General features: G+C 41.9%; 1 protein-coding gene across 1 annotated transcript in view; it reads right to left on the reverse strand.

Moving 5' to 3' along the window:
• Positions 1 to 562, reverse strand: part of TMPRSS12 (transmembrane serine protease 12) — a 144,700-nt gene extending 144,138 nt beyond the window's left edge. Inside the window, exon 1 of the mRNA XM_004453693.2 lies at positions 490 to 562. Within this exon, the coding sequence (XP_004453750.1) occupies positions 490 to 562 (73 nt within the window). The remainder of the gene's footprint in view (positions 1 to 489) is intronic.
• Positions 563 to 22,794: the final 22,232 nt, after the last annotated feature.

Here is a 22,794-nt window from a genome sequence, read left to right on the forward strand (position 1 = left end):
CAGGTTACCACATTCTTCTACGGGTGAAATGGTGATTAAAGAACCTGGGACTGATGAGTCAAACGCCCCAAATTCTCACCCTTGCCATTTAACTTTTTGGGCTAAATTTTTTTCTCAACTGTAGTATGAAACCGTTTTCAACTCAGAATTTCGACGAATTGTTCAGCTGTAAAATAGTTACAATAAACCCCAGAATGTTTTGAGGGGCAAGTTAGGCGCCCTAGGCAAATAAAACTGCATTTTTACAATCACTACTATCCCCACTATCACTAAATTTTGACTGGAAACTGCTTAAGTCGGTAAAATTTTGATTAAGGGCGGTTGGGACAACAGAAAAGAAGGAACCAAATGCAAACACTATCACAGTGGGAAAACGGTAAGGGAGGAAAGAGACACCGCGCTGTGCCCCCGACCCTTCCTCTACGGGCCAGACCCGCCAACTTGGCCCTCCCACGTGCGCCTTGGCCCGCCCGGCCCGCCAGGGACTACCGGACTGTTCCCGCGAGGAGCCGAACCTACTCTCCCGGCAGAGCGAGGGGTGTTCCAAGCACAGGAGAGCCATCCCCCAAAACAACAGCGTAGCACTCAGGCGCCCCGGGGCCATTTTTGAACCCGCGGTGGGCAAGATGGCGGCAGGCACTTCCGGTCATCCCGGCCGCCTGGCCCTGACAGGCCGCGCGAGCGTCAGGCCCGGGAGGCGGCCCCACGGGACCCCTGAGACCCGCGAGAGCGTCGGGTGGGCGTGGCCGGAGGAGCGTGTGGGGCAAGGCGGGAAGGTGAGGAGCCGCCTTACCCTGAGGACCGGGACCTCTCAGTCATAGTCCGGTTTGCATCCATTTACTGTACAGACGTACGTTAAGTTCGACAGGTTCTGGAGACTTCCTAGGCCAGATCTACACACTTAGTGCAGTGGGACGCTTGTGGTGGGAGGTAAGGTGTCGGAGCCACCGGGCTATCTTAGCCTGGACTTGGAGGGCCAGAGAAGCTTCCAGAAGCCAGGACATCCAAACCGGTAGCCTGGGAAAGAAGAGGCAAAGCAGAAGGCAAAGCAAACGTAGAGGTCGGGATTTGAAACAACATAGTCGTTGGGAGAACCGAGTTTCTGTATTGCAGGTTCCTGTCATATTACTCAATTGCTTTGAAGTACTTTACCTTAAATGGATCGCCTCATGGTGAACGGATGAAATCAAATCGAAGGACCTGCAAAGCTGAGAACGAAGCCTCCCTGAAGGTAATAATTGCTCTACCACCCCTGACACACACACGCACTTCAGTCCCCTGGCATTATTCCATGTCCCTCTGAGAACCGCGGAGGTGCCCCCTGACATTCCAGACACTCGAGTGCGGCAGGGGAAGTGGACCCGGATAACCGATCCGTTGTACAAGCAGGTGTTAATCTTACGCTATATACCACACACTGAAGTTAGCACATTATCAGAGGTGTGTTAAGGCCTGGTCCTTTGACCTAGAGAACTTTATAACTTAGCTGGCTGAGAAAATCAGGACTAATTCACATGAACCATTTGGGGAACAACAAAGAAATAAACCGGGACACCAATTATAAGCCTAATACGAGTTCAGAGGCAAGGATTGGTGTGGGCTGTGGCAGTCTGGGAAGGAACACTGAAGGAAGTGGATGCAAGCTGGGCCTAGATTGACAGGGAAGATCAAGAAGAGGAAGAAGGAGTGGGGAGCACAAGCTAGGCTCAAGGTACAGCATACGCAAGGGCATGAGCATGTATCCATGCTTAACAGAGTGAGCAATTTGAGTGCAAGGAGCAGCGAAGATCAGTCTCGACACCATCCCCTGGGGCTTGCTGTGGACAGACTGAGAATATACATATATGTAATTATGTGTATACACACATAATATATGCACATGTAAATTGTGTATATATTATACATAATATATGTACATATATGAAATAATGCAGTGTATGTTTGTGTGTTATAGATATACAATTGCATATTGTGTGTGTGTGTATAAATTTTGATAAGGATGTGTCAAAGAAAAAATTAAATTCAAGGCTTCTCCCTGTTTTGGTATCATTAAAGGTCCAGAATCAAAGTATATGGCCCAATTATAGAAGAAACGTGGGGAAAGGGAAATAATCTTTGCAACTCAGAAATAAAAATAAGAGAAAAAAAAAGTGTATGGGCCTTCTTCCCTGTAGCAGAGCTGTTTAATATGGTCTTGGATATGCAGTAGTAGGCCCGGAGTGTGTTTTGTAGTTAGGGGATTGGGGTGTTAATTGCTCAGCATAATAAAAAAAAATTGTCAGTGTACAAAGGAAGCTGGGGAAGAGGGTGGAGAATAGCAGGCAGCCCAGCAACAAGGCCAGGTCTGAGCCAAAAGAAATGTCTGTGAGATTTAGACTGTGGTGGGCTGAATCAGGGTTTTTTATTGTTGTTGTTGTTGTTTTCAGAACAATGATATCCAGTGTTTGCTTTGAAATTGTTTAGTGGTTGCTATCCTGAGCTGTGCTGAGCTTTGCCTTTGTTATCTCCACACCTTTAGTAACAAGGGAACAGTATGGACTGTGATAATCTGGGAAGTTAGTAGTGTTGGTGGGTGTATTAGTCAGCCAAAGGAGTCCTGATGAAAAATACCAGAAACTGGTTGGTTTTTATAAAGGGTATTTATGTGGGGTAGGAGCTTACAGATACCAGGCCATAAAGCATAAGTTACTTCCCTCACCAAAGTCTATTTGGAGCAAGATGGTTGCTGACATCTACAAGGGTTCAGGCTTCCTGGGTTCCTACGTTCCTGGGGCTTGCTTTTCTCTGGGTTCAAGGTTCCTTTCTTCCTGGAGCTGGCTTCTCTTTCCTCTGCGTGATGACTTCCTGGGGCTCCAGCTTAAGTCTTCAGCATCAAACTGCAACATCAAAACTCCAACATCAGAAACCCTCAGTTCTGTTCTTTGCCATGCCTTTTATCTGTGAGTCCCCACCCCTTAATGGGCGGAGTCTCAATGCCCTAATCATAACTCAGTCATGCCGAGGTACAGATCAGATTACAAACATATTCCAATATTTCTTTTTGAAATTCGTCAATAATATCAAACTGCTACAGTGGGAATTAAAGTAGGGGTCAATAAAAGAATAGCTGCCTTCCTCATGCCGTTCCTCTGAGGCTGGATAGTTGGCAGCATTAAATCAAAGGAGGATATTAGTTGGGGGCTTACAGATAGAAACAAGTGGGAAAGAGCAGAGGCCCAGGGCTAAATTGAAATCAGTGGGTGGGAGGCATGTAGTTCTGGAGAAACAAATTGCAGAATGTACTGACCTAGAAGCAGACAAGAAACAGATTTTCGGTTCCTCAAATATGTTAGTGAAATGTAAAAATTGAAAGGGGGGATACAACAATAGGGGGAAGATATATTTCTGTGTGGAGGAGGGGGATGTGAGTAAATGGTTTATGGCCTTGCAAATAGGGCCACATAGCAGGTCTTGCTGTGGTATATCATAGAAAGTCGAGAGATTTGTAAAACAAATGGGTAGATATGATGTGAACTGGCAATGAAAACTGCAGTGGACCAGTGCCGGCAAAGGACCTGAGCCTTTAGTCCTCTGCGTTCTTTTGGTCTTCATTCTTCTCTCCTACATTGTCATTTCCTCTTTGTGATCTCCTTCCCATCAGCAGACAAATATCCTCTGGTGTAGTCGGCACCCTCCACAATGCCCCTCAATGAACCCCACTTTCTTGGGATTCACACTTTTGTTTAACCCCTCCCTTGAGTATGGGCTGGATTTGGTGACTTGCTTCTAGCAAACAGAATGTGACAGAGATGATAGGATGTCACTTCCAAGATCACTGTTGTAGAGGGCGTTCCTAACCTGTCCTGCCGCCTTTCCTTGGGACCCACAGATATATCCCATGTGTTAGCCTGGCAGGATAAAACACAGTCCCCTAGCAGATAAGTGGATTGCTGGTACATTCCTTCCCCTGTTATCCCAAACACATGTAAATATTCACTAAGACACTCTGATTCTGGTAGGCACGTTTTCTGGCATCCATCTCACACTCTGGTGGTATATCTATCCCTGGCAGGAAGGAAGCGGAATTCCTTAAATATGGCATAAAATGCTAGAGAGGAGTGCTGCACATGGAGTATCTCCCTGCATCAGGTACAGATTGAGATTCAATGGCTATGAGAAACCAAAGCCCACTAGTGAAACTGCCCCTGCTCTGTCACTTTCCTATGTGAGTAAAACATCTTTCCATCAAAGTCTGTGTGATTTGTGTTTTTGCTGACACCCCCGACACCTGTGTTGGGGTGTTTTGACATCTCTTCCGATATCTTTCCTTCTGACCAGCACTTAGGTTATAAAAAGACAGTGACTGATATCTTGAGCATTTTCACTAGCCATCTTGCTTCAAGGAAAGTCAGCTGCCATACTGTAAGCTGCCCACCCTGTGGCCCTATAGAAAGGCCTCCAGCCAAAAGCCAACTAGGAAACGCCGTCCTCAGTCTAACAGCCCCTGAAGAACTGAGTCATGCCAACATCACATGAGTAAGCTTGGAATCAGATCCTCCCCTGGTCAGACCTTCAGATAGGACCATAGTTTTGGCTGACACCCTAATAGTGAGAGACTTTAAGCCAGAGGCACACAGCTAAACCACTCTCAAGATTCCTGATCCACGGAAACTGTGAGATAAATTTTTTGTTTTAAGCTGCTGCATTTTGAGATAGTTTGTTATGCAGCAACAGATAACTAAAACATCTGGTTATCTCCTATCTCTGAAAAATCTTCTACTGCCCCTATATCCCCTTCTATTTTACTGCTTTCCTCCATATCAAAATGTCACCTAAAAAGTTGTTGACATTTACATTTTCCACTTCCTCGCCTACTGCCCACCCCTCCACCCACTTTTTTTCTGTATTCATTTTTAAGAATAGGAGCAGGAGGGTAGAGAATGGAAAGTTGAGGGTTAATCTGTGCAGAATAGGTGAAGAGGTTGTTCATAAATCTTTGGAACTAAATAGAAATGGTGAAAGCACGTCATAGTATCTGTAAATAGCAGTGCTAGTATATGGATATGACAGCGGTCAAAAGGGAAAGTCCAAGGTCCTTTATTTTTATTTATTTTTTAAATATTTATTTATTTAATTCCACCACCCCACCCCACCCCCGTTGTCGGTTCTCTGTGTCTATTTGTTGCATCTTGTTTCTTCGTCTGTTTCTGTTGTCGTCAGCGGCACAGGAAGTGTGGGCGGCGCCAATCCTGGGCAGGCTGCACTTTCTTTCGCACTGGGTGGCTCTCCTTACGGGCGCACTCCTTGTGCGTGGGGCTCCCCTACGTGGGGGACACCCCTGCGTGGCACGGCACTCCTTGTGCGCATCAGCACTGCGCATGGGCCAGCTCCACACGGGTCAAGGAGGCCCGGGGTTTGAACCGCGGACCTCCCATGTGGTAGACGGACGCCCTATCCACTGGGCCAAGTCCGTTTCCCAGTCCAAGGTCCTTTATATGACAAGAAGGAAAGCTAAAAAATATAACATGGGACTATATACTATAGTCAAACCTCATGAAATATGAGTTCCAGTAATGCTGCATATATAAGACTGTTTTTCTTTGAAACTGAACAAAAGTATGTGAATGTTATAAGATGTTAATATCAGGCAAAAATACAACTAAAGTAAACTATGGACAATAGGGTATAGTGATATATTAATTATTTTCTATTAAGGGTTTAAAAAGAAGAAATATATAAGAAATAAAAAGAGTAAGTGAAAGAAACTAGACAAAAGGTACAACATATTGTCTCCACTTATACAAAATATAAATAAAAATAAATTAGAAAGATGGAAACAGAATAGCAACTATGTATATCAGGGGAAGGACAGAGAAGTTGAGAGGACCCCTATCTCACACCTTATACAAAAATTTACTCAAAATGGATCAAAAACCTAAATATAAAAGCAAGAAACCTAAAACGTCTAGAAGAAAATGTAGGAAGATATTTTCAAGACTTGGTGGTAGGTAGTGGATTCTTAAAGGAGTTAAGAGCAAGTTAAGTGCTTGGCACACAACTCCATGCCACATGAAAGCCTCAAGAGCAAGCTGACCCAGGCCTGGATGCAGGAAAGAGTCTTAGGTAGGGGGTAGGGCCAGGACCATGAAATAAGTAGGATCTTTTTATGAAACTTCATTCCACTGTGGTCAGAGAAGATGCGTTGTATACTTTCAATCTTTCTAATTTTACTGAGACAATGTTTTGTGACTTATGTGGTCCACCCTGGAGAACGAACCATGTGCACTTGAGAAGAATGTATATCCTGTTGTTTTTGTGATGCAATGTTCTGTACATGTCTTTTAGGTCTAGTTCATTTATCATATTATTCAAGTTCTCTGTTTCCTTATTGGTCTTTTGTCTAGATGTTCTAGCTCTTGATGAGAATGGTATATTGAAGCCTCCAACTATTACTGTAGAGGTGTCTGTTTCTCCCTTCACTTTTATGAGTGTTTGCTTCATTTATTTTGGGGCACTGTGGTTAGGTATTTGCTCCTTGGCTCCTCTGCCACGTGGCAAGCGTTTTAGTTTTCTAAAAGCTTCTGGGAGCAAAATACCAGAAATGGGATGGCTTTTATAATGGAGATTTATTAGATTAAAAGCTTGCAGTTCTGAGACTGTGAAAGTGTCCAAATCAAGGCATCATCAGGAGACTTTTGTCTTGAGCTGCAGCTGTATGTGACCAAAACACAGGAAAGTAGAGATTGAAACACCTCCAAGGAAAGGTGCACCAATGAGCACCATCTACTGGAAATTACACAGACAAAAACTGCTTTTAGGTGTCTCTGTACCCTAACTCATGGGAGAAAATCTGCACCCCATTAGTGAGTCCCTGGCTGCTTTTGATAACTTAAGCTGGGAAATTATAAAGACTTAGAATAAGTTGAGCTAAATATTAAAGAAGAGCTGTAGGAAAAAAATAGGCAAGGGAGGGAAACTGGCCATCAGAGTAAATTCACCAACATATTCAGATGCCTAAATAACAGTAAAAGAGCCAAACTAGAAAATAGGAAGAGATGGCGCAACCAAAGAAACAAACCAAATATCCTGAAGAGATAGAGGACTTAAGGTAATTAATCAGTAATAATAAAACAATTTTCCTAAATCAATTCAAAGAATTGAAAGAAAAAATGACTAAAGAGATAAAGGATATTAAGAAGATACTGAGTGAGCAAAAAAAAGAATGTGAAAGCCTGCAAAGAAAACTAACAGACTTTATGGGAATGAAAGACATGATAGATGAGATTAAAAATACATTGGAGGGAAGTGGATTTGGCCCAATGGATAGGGCGTCCGCCTACCACATGGGAGGTCCAAGGTTCAAACCTAGGGCCTCCTGACCCGTGTGATGAGCTGGCCCATGCACGTGTTGCCGTGCGCAAGGAGTGCTGTGCCATGCAGGGGTGTCCCCCACGTAGGGGAGCCCCATGTGCAGGGAGTACGCCCCATAAGGAAAGCTGCCCAGTGTGAAAAAAGTGCAGCCTGCCCAGGAATGGCGCCGCACACAAGGAGAACTGATGCAGCAAGATGATGCAACAAAACGAGACACAGATTCTGGGTGCCACTGACAAGAATACAAGTGGGCACAGAATAACACACAGCAAATGGATGCAGAAAGCAGACAACTGGGGGGGGGGGCAGGGAAGGGGAGAAAAATAAATAAAAAATAAATAAATCTTTAAAAAGAAACAACACATTGGAGAGAGGAGCTGATGTGGCTCAGCAGTTGAGGCCAGCTTCCCACATAGGAGACACCAGAGTCAATCCCTGGCCCCAGAACCTAAAAAATAAAATATATTTTAAAAAATAAAAAAATTTAAAAAATATTGGAGACACCTGAGAGCAGATTTGAATTGCTCAAAGACAGAATTAGTGAATTCAAAGACAGAACATCTGAACTGGAAAAGACAGAGGAACAGAATGAGAAGAGAATAGAAAAAATGGAATAGGGTCTTAGGGAATTGAATGACAACATGAAACACAAACATACACATGATGTTTATGTTTATCAGTGTTCCAAAAGGAGAAGAGAATGGAAATGGAACACAAATAATATTTGAGGAAATAATGACTGAATAAAACTTCCCAACCCTTATAAAAGACTTGGATATCACTATCCAAGAAGTATAACACATCCCAAACAGAATAAATCTGAATAGACCTACCACAAGACACCAACTATTGAGAATGACAAATATCAGACATAAAGAGAGGATTCTGGAAGCAGCAAGAGAAAAAGCATCATATACACAAGGGAACCTTAATAAGATTAACTTTTAACCTCTCATCAGAAACCATGGAGGAGATAAGAAAGTGGTATGATGTTTTTAAGGTACTGAAAGAAAAACATTGCCAGCCAAGAATTGTGTATCCAGCAAAACTGTCCTTCAAAAATGAGGGTGGGCAGCGGACTTGGCCCAGTAATTAGGTCTACCACATGGGAGGTCCGCGGTTCAAACCCGGGGCCTCCTTGACCCGTGTGGAGCTGGCCCATGTGCAGTGCTGATGCACGCAAAGAGTGCCATGCCACGCAGGGGTGTCTCCTGCATAGGGGAACCCCACGTGCAAGGAGCGCACCCCCTAAGGAGAGCTGCCCAGCGCAAAAGAAAGTGCAGCCTGCCCAGGAATGGTGCCACACACACGGAAAGCTGACACAACAAGATAACACAACAAAAAAAGAAACACAGATTCCCGTGCTGCTGACAACAGAAGTGGACAAAGAAGATGACGCAGCAAATAGACACAGAGAACAGACAACCGGGGTGGGGGGCGGGGGAGAGAAATAAATAAATCTTAAAAAAAATATATGACAACAGAAAGCCAGATGACAAAATGCATGAAGTAATGCCTTTACAATAATAACATGGAATGTTAATGGCTTGAACTCCCTGTATTAGTTCAAAGGAGTGCTATGTAAAATACAGAAATCAGTTGGTTTTTATAAAGGGTATTTATTTGGGGTAGGAGCTTACAGATACCAGGCCATACAGCATAATTTACTACCCTAACCAAAGTCTATCTTCACATGTTGGAGCAAGATGGTTGCCAACATCTGTGAGGGTTCAGGTTTCCTGGGTTCCTCTGAACTTAATCCTCTGTTTTCTCCACAAGGTCAGCCTACACTTTGAGGCTTTCTAGGCTTTTCCTCTCTCCACAAGGTCAGCTGTAGATTATCAGATGAATGGCTCTGTCTCTCTCCCTGGGGCTCCAGCTTCAGCATCAAACTCCAACATCAAAACCCCATCAAAAACCCTCAACTCTGTCCTTCACAATGTCCTTCACAATACCAAAGGGTGGGGACTCAATGCCCTACTGGCACAAGAGGTTTATATAATTATTTAATCAAGTAAACCTATGAATCCAATATAATCTAATATGCTCAGAGGAGAAGATCAGTTTACAAACTTAATCCAATATTTCTTTGTGGAATTCATCAATAATATCAAACTCCAATTAAAAGACACAGACTGAAAGAAAGGATTAAAAAAAATAAGAATCATTTATATGCTGTCTACAAGAGATTCACCTCAGATTGGACACCACCAGGTTAGGAGTGAAGAGTTGGAAAAAGATATTCCATGCATAATTATCAAAAAAAAAAAAAAGCTGGAGTAACAATTCTACTATCAGGCAAAATAGATTTTAAATGAAAAACTGTTATAAGGGGTAAAGAAGGTCATTATATATTAATAAAAGGGGCAATACAACAAGAAGAAATAACTATGCTAAATATGTATGCACCTAACCTGATTGTTGCAAGAAACATGAGACACACTAGCAAAACTGAAAGGAGAAATAGATGTCTCTACAATAATGGTTGGAGACTTTAATACACTACTCTCAGTTTGGATAGAACATCTGGACAGGAAATAAATAAAGAGAGCTTGAATAATTTGATAAATGAATTAGACCTAACAGACATCTATAGAGTTTTGAACCCCCAAACAGGAGGATATATATTCTTTTCTTTTTTTTTTAAGATCATTTATTACACTTATTTATTTATTTTTATTTATTTCTCTCCCCTCCCCCATCCCCTCCTTTCTCCCAGTGGTCTGCTCTCTTGTGTCCATTTGCTGCATGTTCTTCTGTGTCCACTTGCATTCTCGGCAACTTGGAAAATCTGTGTCTCTCTTTGTTGCATCATCTTGCTGCGTCAACTCTCTGTGTGTGCAGTGCCACTCCTGGGCAGGCTGCAAATTTCACATGGGGTGGCTCTCCTTGTGGGGCGCACTCCTTGAGCATGAGGCTCCCCTACACAGGGGACACCCCTGCATGGCATGGCACTCCTTGCGTGCAGCAGCACTGCACATGGACCAGCTCACCACACAGACTAGGAGGCCCTGGGTTTGAACCCTGGACCTTCCATATTGTAGGTGGATGCTCTATCAGTTGAGCCACATCCGCTTCCCTATATTCCTTTCAAGTGCTCATGGACCTTCTCCAAAATAGACCATATGTAGGGTCATAAGACAAATCTCAATAAATTTTAAAAGATTGAAATGATACATTTTCTCTGATCATAATGTTTTTTCCATTTTCAATAGTAGATGGAAAAAGGGAAAATTCATAAATATATGAAGATTATACAACATACTCTTTAATCAGTGGGTGAAAGAAGAAATTGCAAGAGAATTCAGCAAACACCTTGAGACAAATGAAAATAAGAAGACAGACAATCAGCAAGATGGTGGTGGAGTAGGAGGTCCTAGAGTCAGCTCCTGCTACAGGGCAGTTAGAAAACACCCAGAGCTATCTGGAGTTAACTGAAGCTTCTGTTTGGGGGCTCCAGGAGGCCAAAGAGCATCCTACCACATCCTTGGAGGAATGAAAGGAGGAGACTGCCCATCTGCACAAAAGACTTGTAAGCAGAGTGCTCCGTGCCATGGAGGCTGGTGCCCTTCCTCCACTGGAGGCACAAGCCGCCTCGGGAGCTGTTCTGAGGCTGGAATTGAAAGCTCCTTTTCCCAAAAATGGGAGAGGAAGACACAGTTGGGTACCAACTTCTGCTACTGTTGAATAAATTCAGCAGGCTAAAGTATAATCCTAAGAACAGCTAAAGTTTGAGCCTGTTCAAGTCAGAAAGAGGCTGGGAGCCACCATCTTAACTCCATGCCTGGCACAAGGGGAAGTGGGGCAGATTGAAAATCACAGTGCTGGTGTGGACTGGCTGCTTTCCATCCAGGTCAGATTGCAGCTCTAACCTAGGCCCCATGCCACCTCCAGCAGGAAGGAAGCTGCACCAGCCTCTCTAGGAAATTACTGGCCAAGCCACAGAGGCCAGTGATTATCCTTCTCTGGCAGCATGAGCTGCCCTGGGAGCTATTCCGTGGCTGGAATTAGAAGCTCCATTTCCCAAAAACGGGAGGAAGAGATGGTTGGCTGCCAATTTCCACTACTGATTGGTAGACTTGGCTGGCTAAGATATAACTCTGGGAACAGCTGGGGTGTGAATCTGCCCAAATCAGAAAGAGGTCAATGGCCACCATTTTAATTCCCCCCCAGCCTGAGGGGAAGCCAGGACCAAAAATCACAGTGACTGTAGGAACCAGTTTCCTTCACCCAGATTGCCCTGCAGCCCTAGATTAGGCTTCAGCTCCACCTCTGGCAGTGAGGAGGCTGGCGGACCCTGCACAAGCCTATGCAGGTAACTGCAGGTAACTCTGGCTGGCACAGACTGGAAATTGGAATTCTAATGGGGCAACTACAATCATCTTGGACCCGCACTGCATAGATTGCTGCCCACACCTGCAGCTCCATCCCTGCCCCAGGCAGGGAAGAAAGAATCATGGAGCTTAATCAATCTCTCTGGGCAACTACAATCTAGGCCTGCATGAATCCACACAGCTGTTACTCTGCCCCTAACCCTGGCAAAGGAGAAAGTTGGAAGAAGCTTCATTGGTCCCTGGCAAAATGAAGGAGCTTTAGCCTCCACAGCTTATAGAACCAAATACAACCTTGGCTCCTACTGCACAACCAGCAAGGGAGAAAGGGCAAGAACCCCTAAACTAAAGAGAAAAACTGCACCCAGAATAAATACTCTAGTAATCCAGATGCCAAGACACCAAAAAAATTCCAATCCACACCAAGAAATAGGAAGCTAGGCCCAGTTAAAGGAAAAAGATAAGCTTCCAGATGACATAAAGGAGTTGAAACAACTAATTATAGATGTTCAAACAAATCTCCTGAATAAATTCAATGAGATGGCTCAAGAGATGGATATTAAAAAGACCCTGGATGAGCACAAAGAAGAATTTGAAAGCATATACATAGAAAAGTAGCAGATCTTGTGGGAATGAAAGGTGTGATAAATATATGAAATTTAAAAAAACATTGGAATCAGATAATAGATTTGAGGAGGCAGAAGGAAGGATTGGTGAGCTTGAAGAAATGGCCTCTGAAAATGAATACAGATGAAGAAAAACATTGAAAAAGTTGAACAACGTCTCAGGGAACTAAATGACAGCAAAAGACATGTAAACATATGGTCCTGGGTGTCCCAGAAGGAGAAGAGAAGTGAAAAGAGGCAGAAGAAATATTTGAAGAAATAATGGTAGAAAATTTCCCAGCCCTACTGAAGGACATAGATATCCATGTCCAAGAAGGGCATTGTACTCCCATCCAAAAAAATCCAAAAAGACCAACTCCAAGACACATACTCATCAGAATGTCAAAGAGAGAATTCTGTGAGCAGCAAGAGAAAAGCAATGCATAAATATAAGGGATATCCAATAAGATTAAGTGCTGATTTCTCACCAGAAATGATGAGGGCAAGAAGACAGTGGTCTGATATATTTAAGATTCTACAAGAGAAAAACTTCCAGCCAAGAATCTTATATCCAGCAAGACTGTCTTTCAAAAATGAGGGCAAAATTAGAATATTCACAGATAAACAGAAACGGAGAGAATTTCTAAGCAAGAGACCAGATTTTCAGGAAATAGTATAGGGTGTGCTAGAGCCTGAAAAGACAAGACAGGAGAGACGGGCCTGGAAGAGAATCTGAAATGAAGATTATATCAAAGTAACTGCAAGTGTCAAAAGAGTGGTGAAAATAAAATATGATAGATGAAATTCAAACAGTCAGGAACAAACTTAACCAATGATGTAAAGCACTTGTATTCAGAAAACTGCCACTCAATGTTAAAAGAAATCAAAAAAGCCCTAAACAACTGGAAGAACATTCCATGCTCATGGATAGGAAGACTAAATAGCATTAAGATGTCAATTCTAGGGGTGGCGGACTTGGCCCAGTGGTTAGGGCATCCATCTACCACATGGGAGGTCCACGGTTCAAACCCTGGGCCTCCTTGACCCGTGTGGAGCTGGCCCATGCACAGTGCTGATGCGTGCAAGGAGTGCCCTGCCATGCAGGGGTGTCCCCCAAGTAGGGGAGCCCCACACGCAAGGAGTGCGTCCCGTAAGGAGAGCCGCCCAGCACGAAAGAAAGTGCAGCCTGCCCAGGAATGGCACCGCACACACGGAGAGATGACGCAGCAAGATGACACAACAAAAAGAAACACAGATTCCCGTGCTGCTGACAAAAAAGCGGACAAAGAAGACGCAGCAAAATAGACACAGAGAACAGACAACCGAGGTGGGGAGGGGGAAGGGAGATAGATAAATAAATAAATCTTTTTTTTAAAAAAAAAGATGTCAATTCTACTCAAATTGATACACAGATTCAATGCAATCCTGATAAAAATTCCACCAGCATTTAAAAAAAAAAGGAAACACAACTAGCAAATTTATTTGGAAGGGTAAGGGGTCCTGAATATCCAGAAACATCATAAAAGGAGATGCAAACCCTCATCTCTGGACTTTAAATCATACTACCAAGCTATAGTGGTAAAAACAGCATGGTACTGGCATAAAGATGGATACATAGACCAAGGGAACCAACTTCATGGCTCAGAAACAGACCCTCACATGTTTGGTCAAGTGATTTTTGACTAGCCGGTCAAACTCACATAGCTTGGGCAGAACAGTCCATTCAGCAAAATGGTACTGAAAGAACTGGATATCTACAGCCAAAAGAAGGAAAGAGAACCTCTATCTCACACTTTATTCAAAAATTAACTCGAAATGTATCAAAAACCTAAAAATAAAAGCAAGAACCGTAAAAGTTCTAGAAGAAATTGTGGGAAAATATCTTCAAGACCTGGTGGTAGGTGGTGGATTCTTTATGGAGATAAGAGGACTGAGATGGACTACTGATATTTAATGTATATAGAAGCTTTAATTAACTTTTCTGTAAAAGTGTGGAAATGTATAGAATGGATGTTAAAAATTGTAACAACTAGTTTATAAATAGGGATGTGACTGAAAATGGTAGTCTAGGGATGTAAATGCCAATTGACAATGCTAGAGAAGAATCTAGGAACTGAATAGCACAGTAAACGAAGAGGTGGGTGAGAATTGTGGTTGATGGTACAGATGTAAGAGTGTCCTTTGTGAGCTCGAGCAAATGTATATCACTACTGCAGGGGGTTGGGAACGCATGGGAAAAATACAACTGGAATGACTTATGGACTGTGGTTAGCAGTAATAATATAATATTCTTGCATCTATGCCAAAGATGTACTGTGTTGATAATGGGGTAGTATGGAAAATGTGAGCCATATATATACTATGGACATGGTAACAATCAGATGATGTTATCTTATCTGTAACAAATGTTCCACCACAGTGTGGTGTGTTGATAGAGGGGTGTTGCTTGGGAATTCTGTATATGTGCATGATTGTTTTATAAGTTTACAAGTCCTGTCATAAAAAATATATTTAAAAAGTAGTAATAAGATGTGTTGGGGGAAAAACACACCAAATGTAAGATAACGACTATAATTAGTAGTAAGATTTTGACAATATTCTTTCATAATTTGTAACAAATATCTCAACAATGCAAGGTGTTGGTGGAGGGTTGATGTATGGGCCCCCTGTATGATGTTATACATGTTTGCTTTGTAAGTTCACAACCTTTACACTTAATTGTTCATGTATGTTCATATATATAAATGACATAAAGATAATAATAGGGAGGGTAGGGAGAAAATACTTTGGTTAATAGTAATATTTTGACAATGCTCTTTAATCGTTAAAAAAGGTTTAACAACAGTGTAAGGTGTTGGTGGTAGGGTGAGTTATGAGAGTCCTGTATGATGTTATATATGTTTGTTTTGTAAGTTCGCAACTATTACTATACACTTATTGTTTATGTATGTTTGTGTGTGGGTGTTATATTTCAATAAATTAATTGAAAAGAAAAAACAAAAAACAAGCATGGTACTGGCATAAAGACAGATAGATTGACCAAAAGAACCAAATTGAGAACTCAGAAATAGACTTTCATATCGACAGTCAAGTGATTTTTTTTGGGGGGGGAGCCAAGTTAAACTTTATTTGTGCTTCAAAATTGATATCCAAAACACACTGACGACTTTGTAAGTAATCCACTCAGTCAAAGGTTTTCCAGGTGAAACATTTGTTCCCCCTAAGACTTCCCCCAATAGAGAACAGGCATATCAATTAATCTCAATTTACAATCACTGCAGTCCTGCCTGAACTGGAAACTGCCCCCAGATCACCTAGTATGGGATGTTCTTAGTTTTACCCTTAAAATTGCCAAAGATTTTCTGAGACAATCTTATTCCTTGGCTACTTCTGAAAATGAAGGACAAAGGAGCTCTTAAATGATTCTCCATTTTTAAAAAATGATAAGCTATTAGCAATTGGCTGCAGAGGGGGAGCCATGCTGGTCTTGTCTGGCATCACTGGGAGACAACACTTTACAGAAATTTCATCATGAACATCCTTACACTCAACATAAAATGATGCTTTTCATGTAACTTTGTTCAAAGTCCACAATCAGCACCTTTCATTGTAGGGCTCCAGCCATTACTCTTAGCTTCAGCCTGCAGCTCTTGTTTCTCCCAGTCTCTTCAGCTGCCAAAGAAAGGTCACCACAAAAGGCCAGCACCTGCTCACTGTGCTCTACTCAGACACCAACAGCCATGACAGCCAGGTAGCTGACTTAGGAAAAAGCTACAGTCAAGTGATTTTTGACAAGGCCCAGCTGGGCCAGAACAGTCTAGTCAGCGGATGGTGCTGGGAGAACTGGATAGTTGTATACAAAAGAAAGAAAGAAGACCCCTATCTCACACCTTACACAGAAAGTAACTCAAAATGGTTCGAGGACCTAAATATAAAAGTGACAACCATAAAACTCCTAGAAGACAATGTAGAAAAACATATTCAAGATCTTGTGGTAGGTGGTAGTTTCTTAAACCTTACACCCAAAGCACAAGCAACAAAAGAAAAAATAGATACTTGGGACCTCCTCAAAATTAAACACTTGTACCTCAAAGGACTTTGTGAAGAGAATAAAATGGCAGCCGACTTAAAGGGAAATCAAATATCTGACAAGGGTCTAATATTAATGATATATAAAGAGATGCTACAACTCAACAATAAAAGGACAAATGACCCAATTAAAAAATGGGCAAAAGACTTGAATAGATATTCAAATAGTGAAAAAACACATGAATAATTGTTCAGCATCACTGACTATTAAGGAAATGCAAATCAAAGCCACAATGAGATATCATTTCACACCTGTAAGACTGGCTGCTATTAAAAAGTTGGAAAATTGTAATGTTGGAGAGGATGTGGAGAGATAGGGATGCATATTCACTGTTGGTGGGAACGTAGAATGGTACAGCTACTGTGGAGGACTGTTTGACAGTTCTTAAGTAAGTTGAATATAGACTTGCCATGGACCTGGCCATGCCATTGCTAGGTATATACCCAGAAAAACTGAAAGTAGTGACATAGACATCTGCACACCTATGTTCATAGCATCATTTTTTAATTTTTTTTCTTTATTTCTCTCCCCTTCCCCCCAGCCCCGGTTGTCTGTTCTCTGTGTCTATTTGCTGCGTCTTCTATTGTTGTCAGCGGCACGGGAATCTGTGTTTCTTTTTGTTGCATCATCTTGCTGTGTCAGCTCTCTGTGTGTGCAGTGCCATTCTTGGGCAGGCTGCGCTTTCTTTCATGCCGGGCGGCTCTCCTTACAGGGTGTGCTCCTTGCACGTGGGGCTCCCCTACGCGGGGACACCCCTGTGTGGCATGGGACTCCTTGCGCGCATCAGCACTGCGCATGGGCCAGCTCCACACGGGTCAAGGCGGCCTGGGGTTTGAACTGCAGACCTCCCATGTGGTAGACAGATGCCCTAACCAGTGGGCCAAGCCCGCCGCCCTGTTCATAGCATCATTATTCACGATTGTGAAAAGTTGGACACAACCTAAGTGTCCATCAACCCATGAATGGATAAATAAATTGTGGTGTATACACATGATGGAATATTATTTGGCAGTAAGAAGAAGTGAAGCCGTGAAGCATATGACAACATGGATGAACCTGGAAGACATTATGTTGAATGAAGTAAGCCAGACACAAAAGGACAAATACTGTATGGTTGTGCTATCATGTAAACTCATGGAATTACTAATTAGAATGTAGGTCACCAAAAAATAAAATGAAGGTAGAGAATGAAAAGCCGAGGGTTAATCTGTGCAGAATTGGTTAAAAGGTTGTTTGTAAATTTTTGGAAATGAATGGAAAAAGTGAGAGCACATCATGGTATTTATGACTAACAGGTATTGTATAGATATGACAGTAGTCAAAAGGAAAGTCTAAGAACATGTGTAATACTAGAAGAGAAGCTTAAAAATGTAACATGGGACTGTATAACAGTGAAACTCATGTAAAATATTAATATGGGTGTTATTACATATATAAGGCTGTTTTACAAAATATAAATACAAATATACTAGAGAGAAGGAAACAGAATAGCAGCTATGTATGGAAGGGGAAGCATAGAGAGATTGAGAGGTGATGAATTTTGTTTGTTTGGGTTTATTATTATTATTATTACCAGAATGATGAAAATGCTCTAAAAATGATTTAAGTGATGAATGCATAACTACATGATTATATGAATACCATTGATTGTACACTTTGGATGGATTTATGCTTTTAATATGTATCAATAAAATTTATTTGTTAAATTTTTTAAAAATCAGAAAGCCAGAATACTTGCTGAAATGCTTTAAAAAATCATAAATCATACAAAATTATGCAACTAAGAAACTCTCAGAGCAAATATCACTTTACAAAGTGCCCTATCTATAGCAATCAAAAACAGAGAAATTGGGGAGCAGATGTAGCTCTAGTGGTTGAGTGCCTGCTTCCCATGTATGAGGTCCCGGGTTCAATCCCTTGTACCTCCTAAAAACAATCGAGAAAACCAACTTTCACTGGGGAGTGAATATAGCTCAGTGACTGAGTGCCTCCCTCCCATGTACAAGGTCCTGGGTTCATTTCCTAGTACCTCCTTCAAAAAAAGAGAGAGAAATCATATTGCCACATCAAATTATGGTAACAATACCTCCCTCCAAAGAAAATTATGGGATGCAATGAAGACAGTGCTGACAGGGAAATTTATAGCCCTAAACACGTATACTAAAAAAGAAGAGAAGAAAAGGACTCAAGATGGCAACAGAGTAGAGCCCGCCAACAATCAGCTCGTCCCACAGGGCAGCTAATAATCGGTCAGGATCTGTCTGCGACCCACTTCCTGGCTGGAAGCAGATACTGCCTTTCCCAACAGAGGAGGGGAAGTGGCTGGAACCAACTGCAGCTATTGATTAGCAAATTTGGCTAGCTGGATTCCAGTTGTGAGCACAGCTGAGGTTTAAACATGCCCAAACCACAAAGAAGTCGGAAGCCTTTGTTCTATTTCCACCTCCAGCAGGAGTAGAAGCAGGGTTATTTGAAAAACACACCAGACTCCCGGAATGGCAGAGATTAGATTGAGCATGCCCAGGGTGGGAACCACAGCTTGGGCCCCCACACCCAGCAGGAGTGGGAATTGGGTGCAGCTTGATCACTTTCTTGGGGTGGAGCAGGTAGATTCACCCATCCACCTTGAAGGGCTATGGCACTCCCGGCCCCAACAGATGCCAGGAAGGAGAGGACGTGCCTGTAGGCTGAATGCTCTCACTAGGGACAGCAGGGACAGAGTCACCTGCCCACCTTGGGGAGGCCCAGCAAAAGTTGGGCAGTTGATTAGAGAACTCAGATTCTGGGGGCTGGAAGCTGTGTGACAGTTTCATTCTGGCTAGTCTGGCAGCTTAAGTTTCAACCAAGCCCCCATCAGGGGCTAAATCAGCTGAGAACTGAAGGCACAGCACAGTTTAGGGGCTCATGGAACAAGTGGATGAAGAGTGCTTTCTGCTGGGTATGTTAGGACAGCAAAGATTTGGAGAAATGTCAAAGAGAAGGTTAGTGGCCTTCAGGGTCTCTGCTCCAGAGCACCTTGGACTCCATCTACACCCACCCCCTTCATAGGTGTCTGGGCCTGTTTTGACTGGGAAATCTGATCTGGGAAGGTTGTCTCCAGGGAGACATTTCTACCAAAATTAGCCCTCCTGGTAATAGCAGGTAGGGCAAACAAAAGGGGTATTAAAAATAGATGGAGACAAATTAAAAACAAACAGAACAGGGGAACAGATGTGGCTCAAGCAGTAGAGCACTTGCCTCCCACATGGGAGGTCCCAGGATTGGTTCCCAGTGCCTTCTAAAGAAAACAGACAACTAGCAAAAACAGCAACAACAAACAAGAAAAAACAATGAGCAAAACAACAAACAAACAGATGAGGAAGCCAACATGGCTCAGTGGTTGAGCACCAGCCTCCTGCATACAAGGTCCCGGGTTCAATCTCCAGTCCCAGTACCTCAAAAAAAAAAAAAAAAAAGAAAAAACACAAAATAGATTAACAGTCCCAGAGGAGGAGCAGGGGAAAGGAAGCTTGCTCCAGGGGATGAAATAAGTGTACAAATAGTGGAAACTAAAAAATTGTACAATATATTCAGGGTAAAAATTAGATGAATAAGAGCTGAAAAAATGATTTGCTAAGCACGAAGTATTATAAAGATTCAAAATAAGTTGAACCAAGTGTCAAAGAGGAGCATTAGCAAAAGCCAGTAAGAAAGCCATAGGCTAAAGAGAGAAATTGAGCACAGAATAAAACTCAAAAAATTCAGGTGCTGAGACACTAGCAAATATTGCAAGCCATATTAAGAAACAGGAAGACATGGCCTATCAAAGGAATAACTTAAGCTTCCAGTTGAAACACAGTATTTGAGACAACTAAGAAGGTGAACTGACGCAACAAGATGATTCAATGAGATGATGCAGCAAGGAGACACAACAAAGAAACACAATGAGACACAACAAGCAGGGAATGGACATGGCTCAAGTTATCGGGCACCTCCCTCCCACATGAGAGGCCCCGGATTTGGTTCCTGGTGCCTCCTTAAAAGAAGATGAACAACACAGAGAGCACACAATGAACAGACACAGAGAGCAGACAGTGAGTGAACCAATGAGGTGGGGGGAGAAATAAATAAAATAAATATTTAAAAAAATACATTAGCAGGAAAGTGAGCATGGGGTGAGGGGGGTGCCTAGAAACCATGGGCTTGCACCACAGGAGCAGCAAGAGGGAAGCCCCCAGAGGCGCCCAATGAGTGCAACCCCCGGCACCCAATGATGGGATGCCTCCTCAGGCACTTCCTTCCATCAACATAGTCGCAGAGACAGCAGACTCTGAAGGAGATCTGAAAACTTCAGAAGAACACAGATCTGTTGATAAGGAAGTGGCCCTTTAGTCTCCTGGTAAGAGAAATATGCACTAAATTCTCTCGCAGTATGGACTTCAGTTGGTAAGCCCAGGCCTTGGTCACTGTCCAAGAGGCAGCAGAAACATTTCCAGCTCCTCTCTTTGAGGACACCTACCTTCTCTCTTTACATGCTGGCCATATCACTCTTTTCCCGAAGGCAGTGCAACTGGCCAGGTGGCTCCGAGGCATTCACAAGGGAGTTGGCTAAGTTCCCGCAGCTGGCGTTGCTGTGCTTCTGTAACCCTTTTCTGCTTACCCAGAGAGCAATTGTTTTTTGGAGAAAACACACCTACCTTCTCATCACTGGAGTTGGAGTTTCTTGGAAGGAATTTCCCTTCTCCATTCCCAGTCCCTTGTCATCTTGCCTTCCTTTTGTTCTTTGGAAAAGGCTGGACCTGTTTTTACCTTTATACTTGGGACACAATGGCTAAGGCCTTTTTGTACAATATTAAAGATAATTTTCTATTAAGTAACCAGGCAACTTGAATCTCTGACAGAGTTAAGTTTCTCCATTGTATAAGGACCAGATGACCTCACTTTGATTAAGAGAAATTTTTCTTATATGTGAAAATACCTTGTTAGTAAGTGTGTTATTAAATTTTCAAGAATGACATCAGAGACTCTCCCTAAAGCTGTAACTGGTTCCATGAAGTCTAAGAGCTACCTGGAGTCAGCTTCTCTGGGCGGTATGTGCATGGTGCCATGTTGCTTTGCTCTTTTTTTCGTTTTTTCTTTCCTAAGAAGGAGAAGATTGGTGGTTGCATGGCTTTCCTCTGCAACAGAAGTAATATATGAAACAATCAACACAATTCCAAAGACTTGAGAATTATTTTCAGATAAAGAGACTCCAGGGTTGACTTCAGGTTGTAAATTATTTGTATGACTGTTTTAGTGATTTTGAAGACACCCTATTTACTGGTGAATGGAGAAAAAGACATTTCCTTGTTTTACACCTTTCTATACTGCTTATAATTTTTACTATATGTATATTTAATTTTATTTAAAACAGAGTAAGGAATTAATAGATGACTACTTCAATCAGTTGCACGGAAGGGTCTGGCATGTCTAGCATGCTATTCTCCATCCCCCAGATTAATCTCATCTTTAGTGTTGACATCAAGTTATAGAGTAGACTATGCCTATCAACGAATTTATAGATTTTTAAAAGCTTAATTGGAATTGAAATAGAAAATATGTAAGGTTTAATATTCTAGTTCCTTCTAGCAAATTCCTATCTAACCTGTAGAATTTAACATTTTATTCTTAGTTGTAAATCAAGATGTGTAATAATTTATACTTTGGAATTTTTTTATAACTGTGGAGAAATAACAGAAATAATTCTTTAATGAAAAAAAAAAACACCTTAAAACCAATGTCATTAGAGCACATGGAGATTATACACTTTTTGTGTGTGTTAATATTAAGTTCTATATTTGTATATTACATGTCTGCAAATTTAAACAAGAGAATTGAGAGATGTTTGTGTCTCCAATGGAATAAATATGAGCAGATAAAATCCTTGCCTTATTGCCACTGGAAGGAGGTTAGAAGATTTCCAGAGAAGTGAGAAGTACCTCCCAAAGATTTTAGATTTTATGCATGGTAAAAAATGATTAGCGATGGGGGACTACTATTAAAAATATGTCAGTCAACTGAATTCAGAGACAGACTGAAGGGCAGGACCAAGTTCTATTGCTGAATAAACAAATTTTAATGATATAGAGAAACCTGTAATTATTCCACATTAACATATTTATGCAGATATTGAAATAAAACACATCTATCTGTGGAATATTTTTTTAAAATACATTAGATGGATATAACAGCAGACTTGACATGGCCAAAATTAAGTGAATTAGAAGACATAGTGTCTGAACTTGAAAAGACAGGAGAAAAGAGAGAGAAAAAGAATGAAAAAAATTTGGACAGGCATTCAGGGAATTAAATGACTGTGAAAAATGCACAAATATATGCATTATGGGTGTTCCAGAAGAAGAGAACAGAAAAGGGACTGAAAGAATATTTGAGGGAATAA

This window comes from Dasypus novemcinctus, chromosome 12 (genome assembly GCF_030445035.2).
Source record: "Dasypus novemcinctus isolate mDasNov1 chromosome 12, mDasNov1.1.hap2, whole genome shotgun sequence".
Lineage (NCBI taxonomy): Eukaryota > Metazoa > Chordata > Mammalia > Cingulata > Dasypodidae > Dasypus > Dasypus novemcinctus.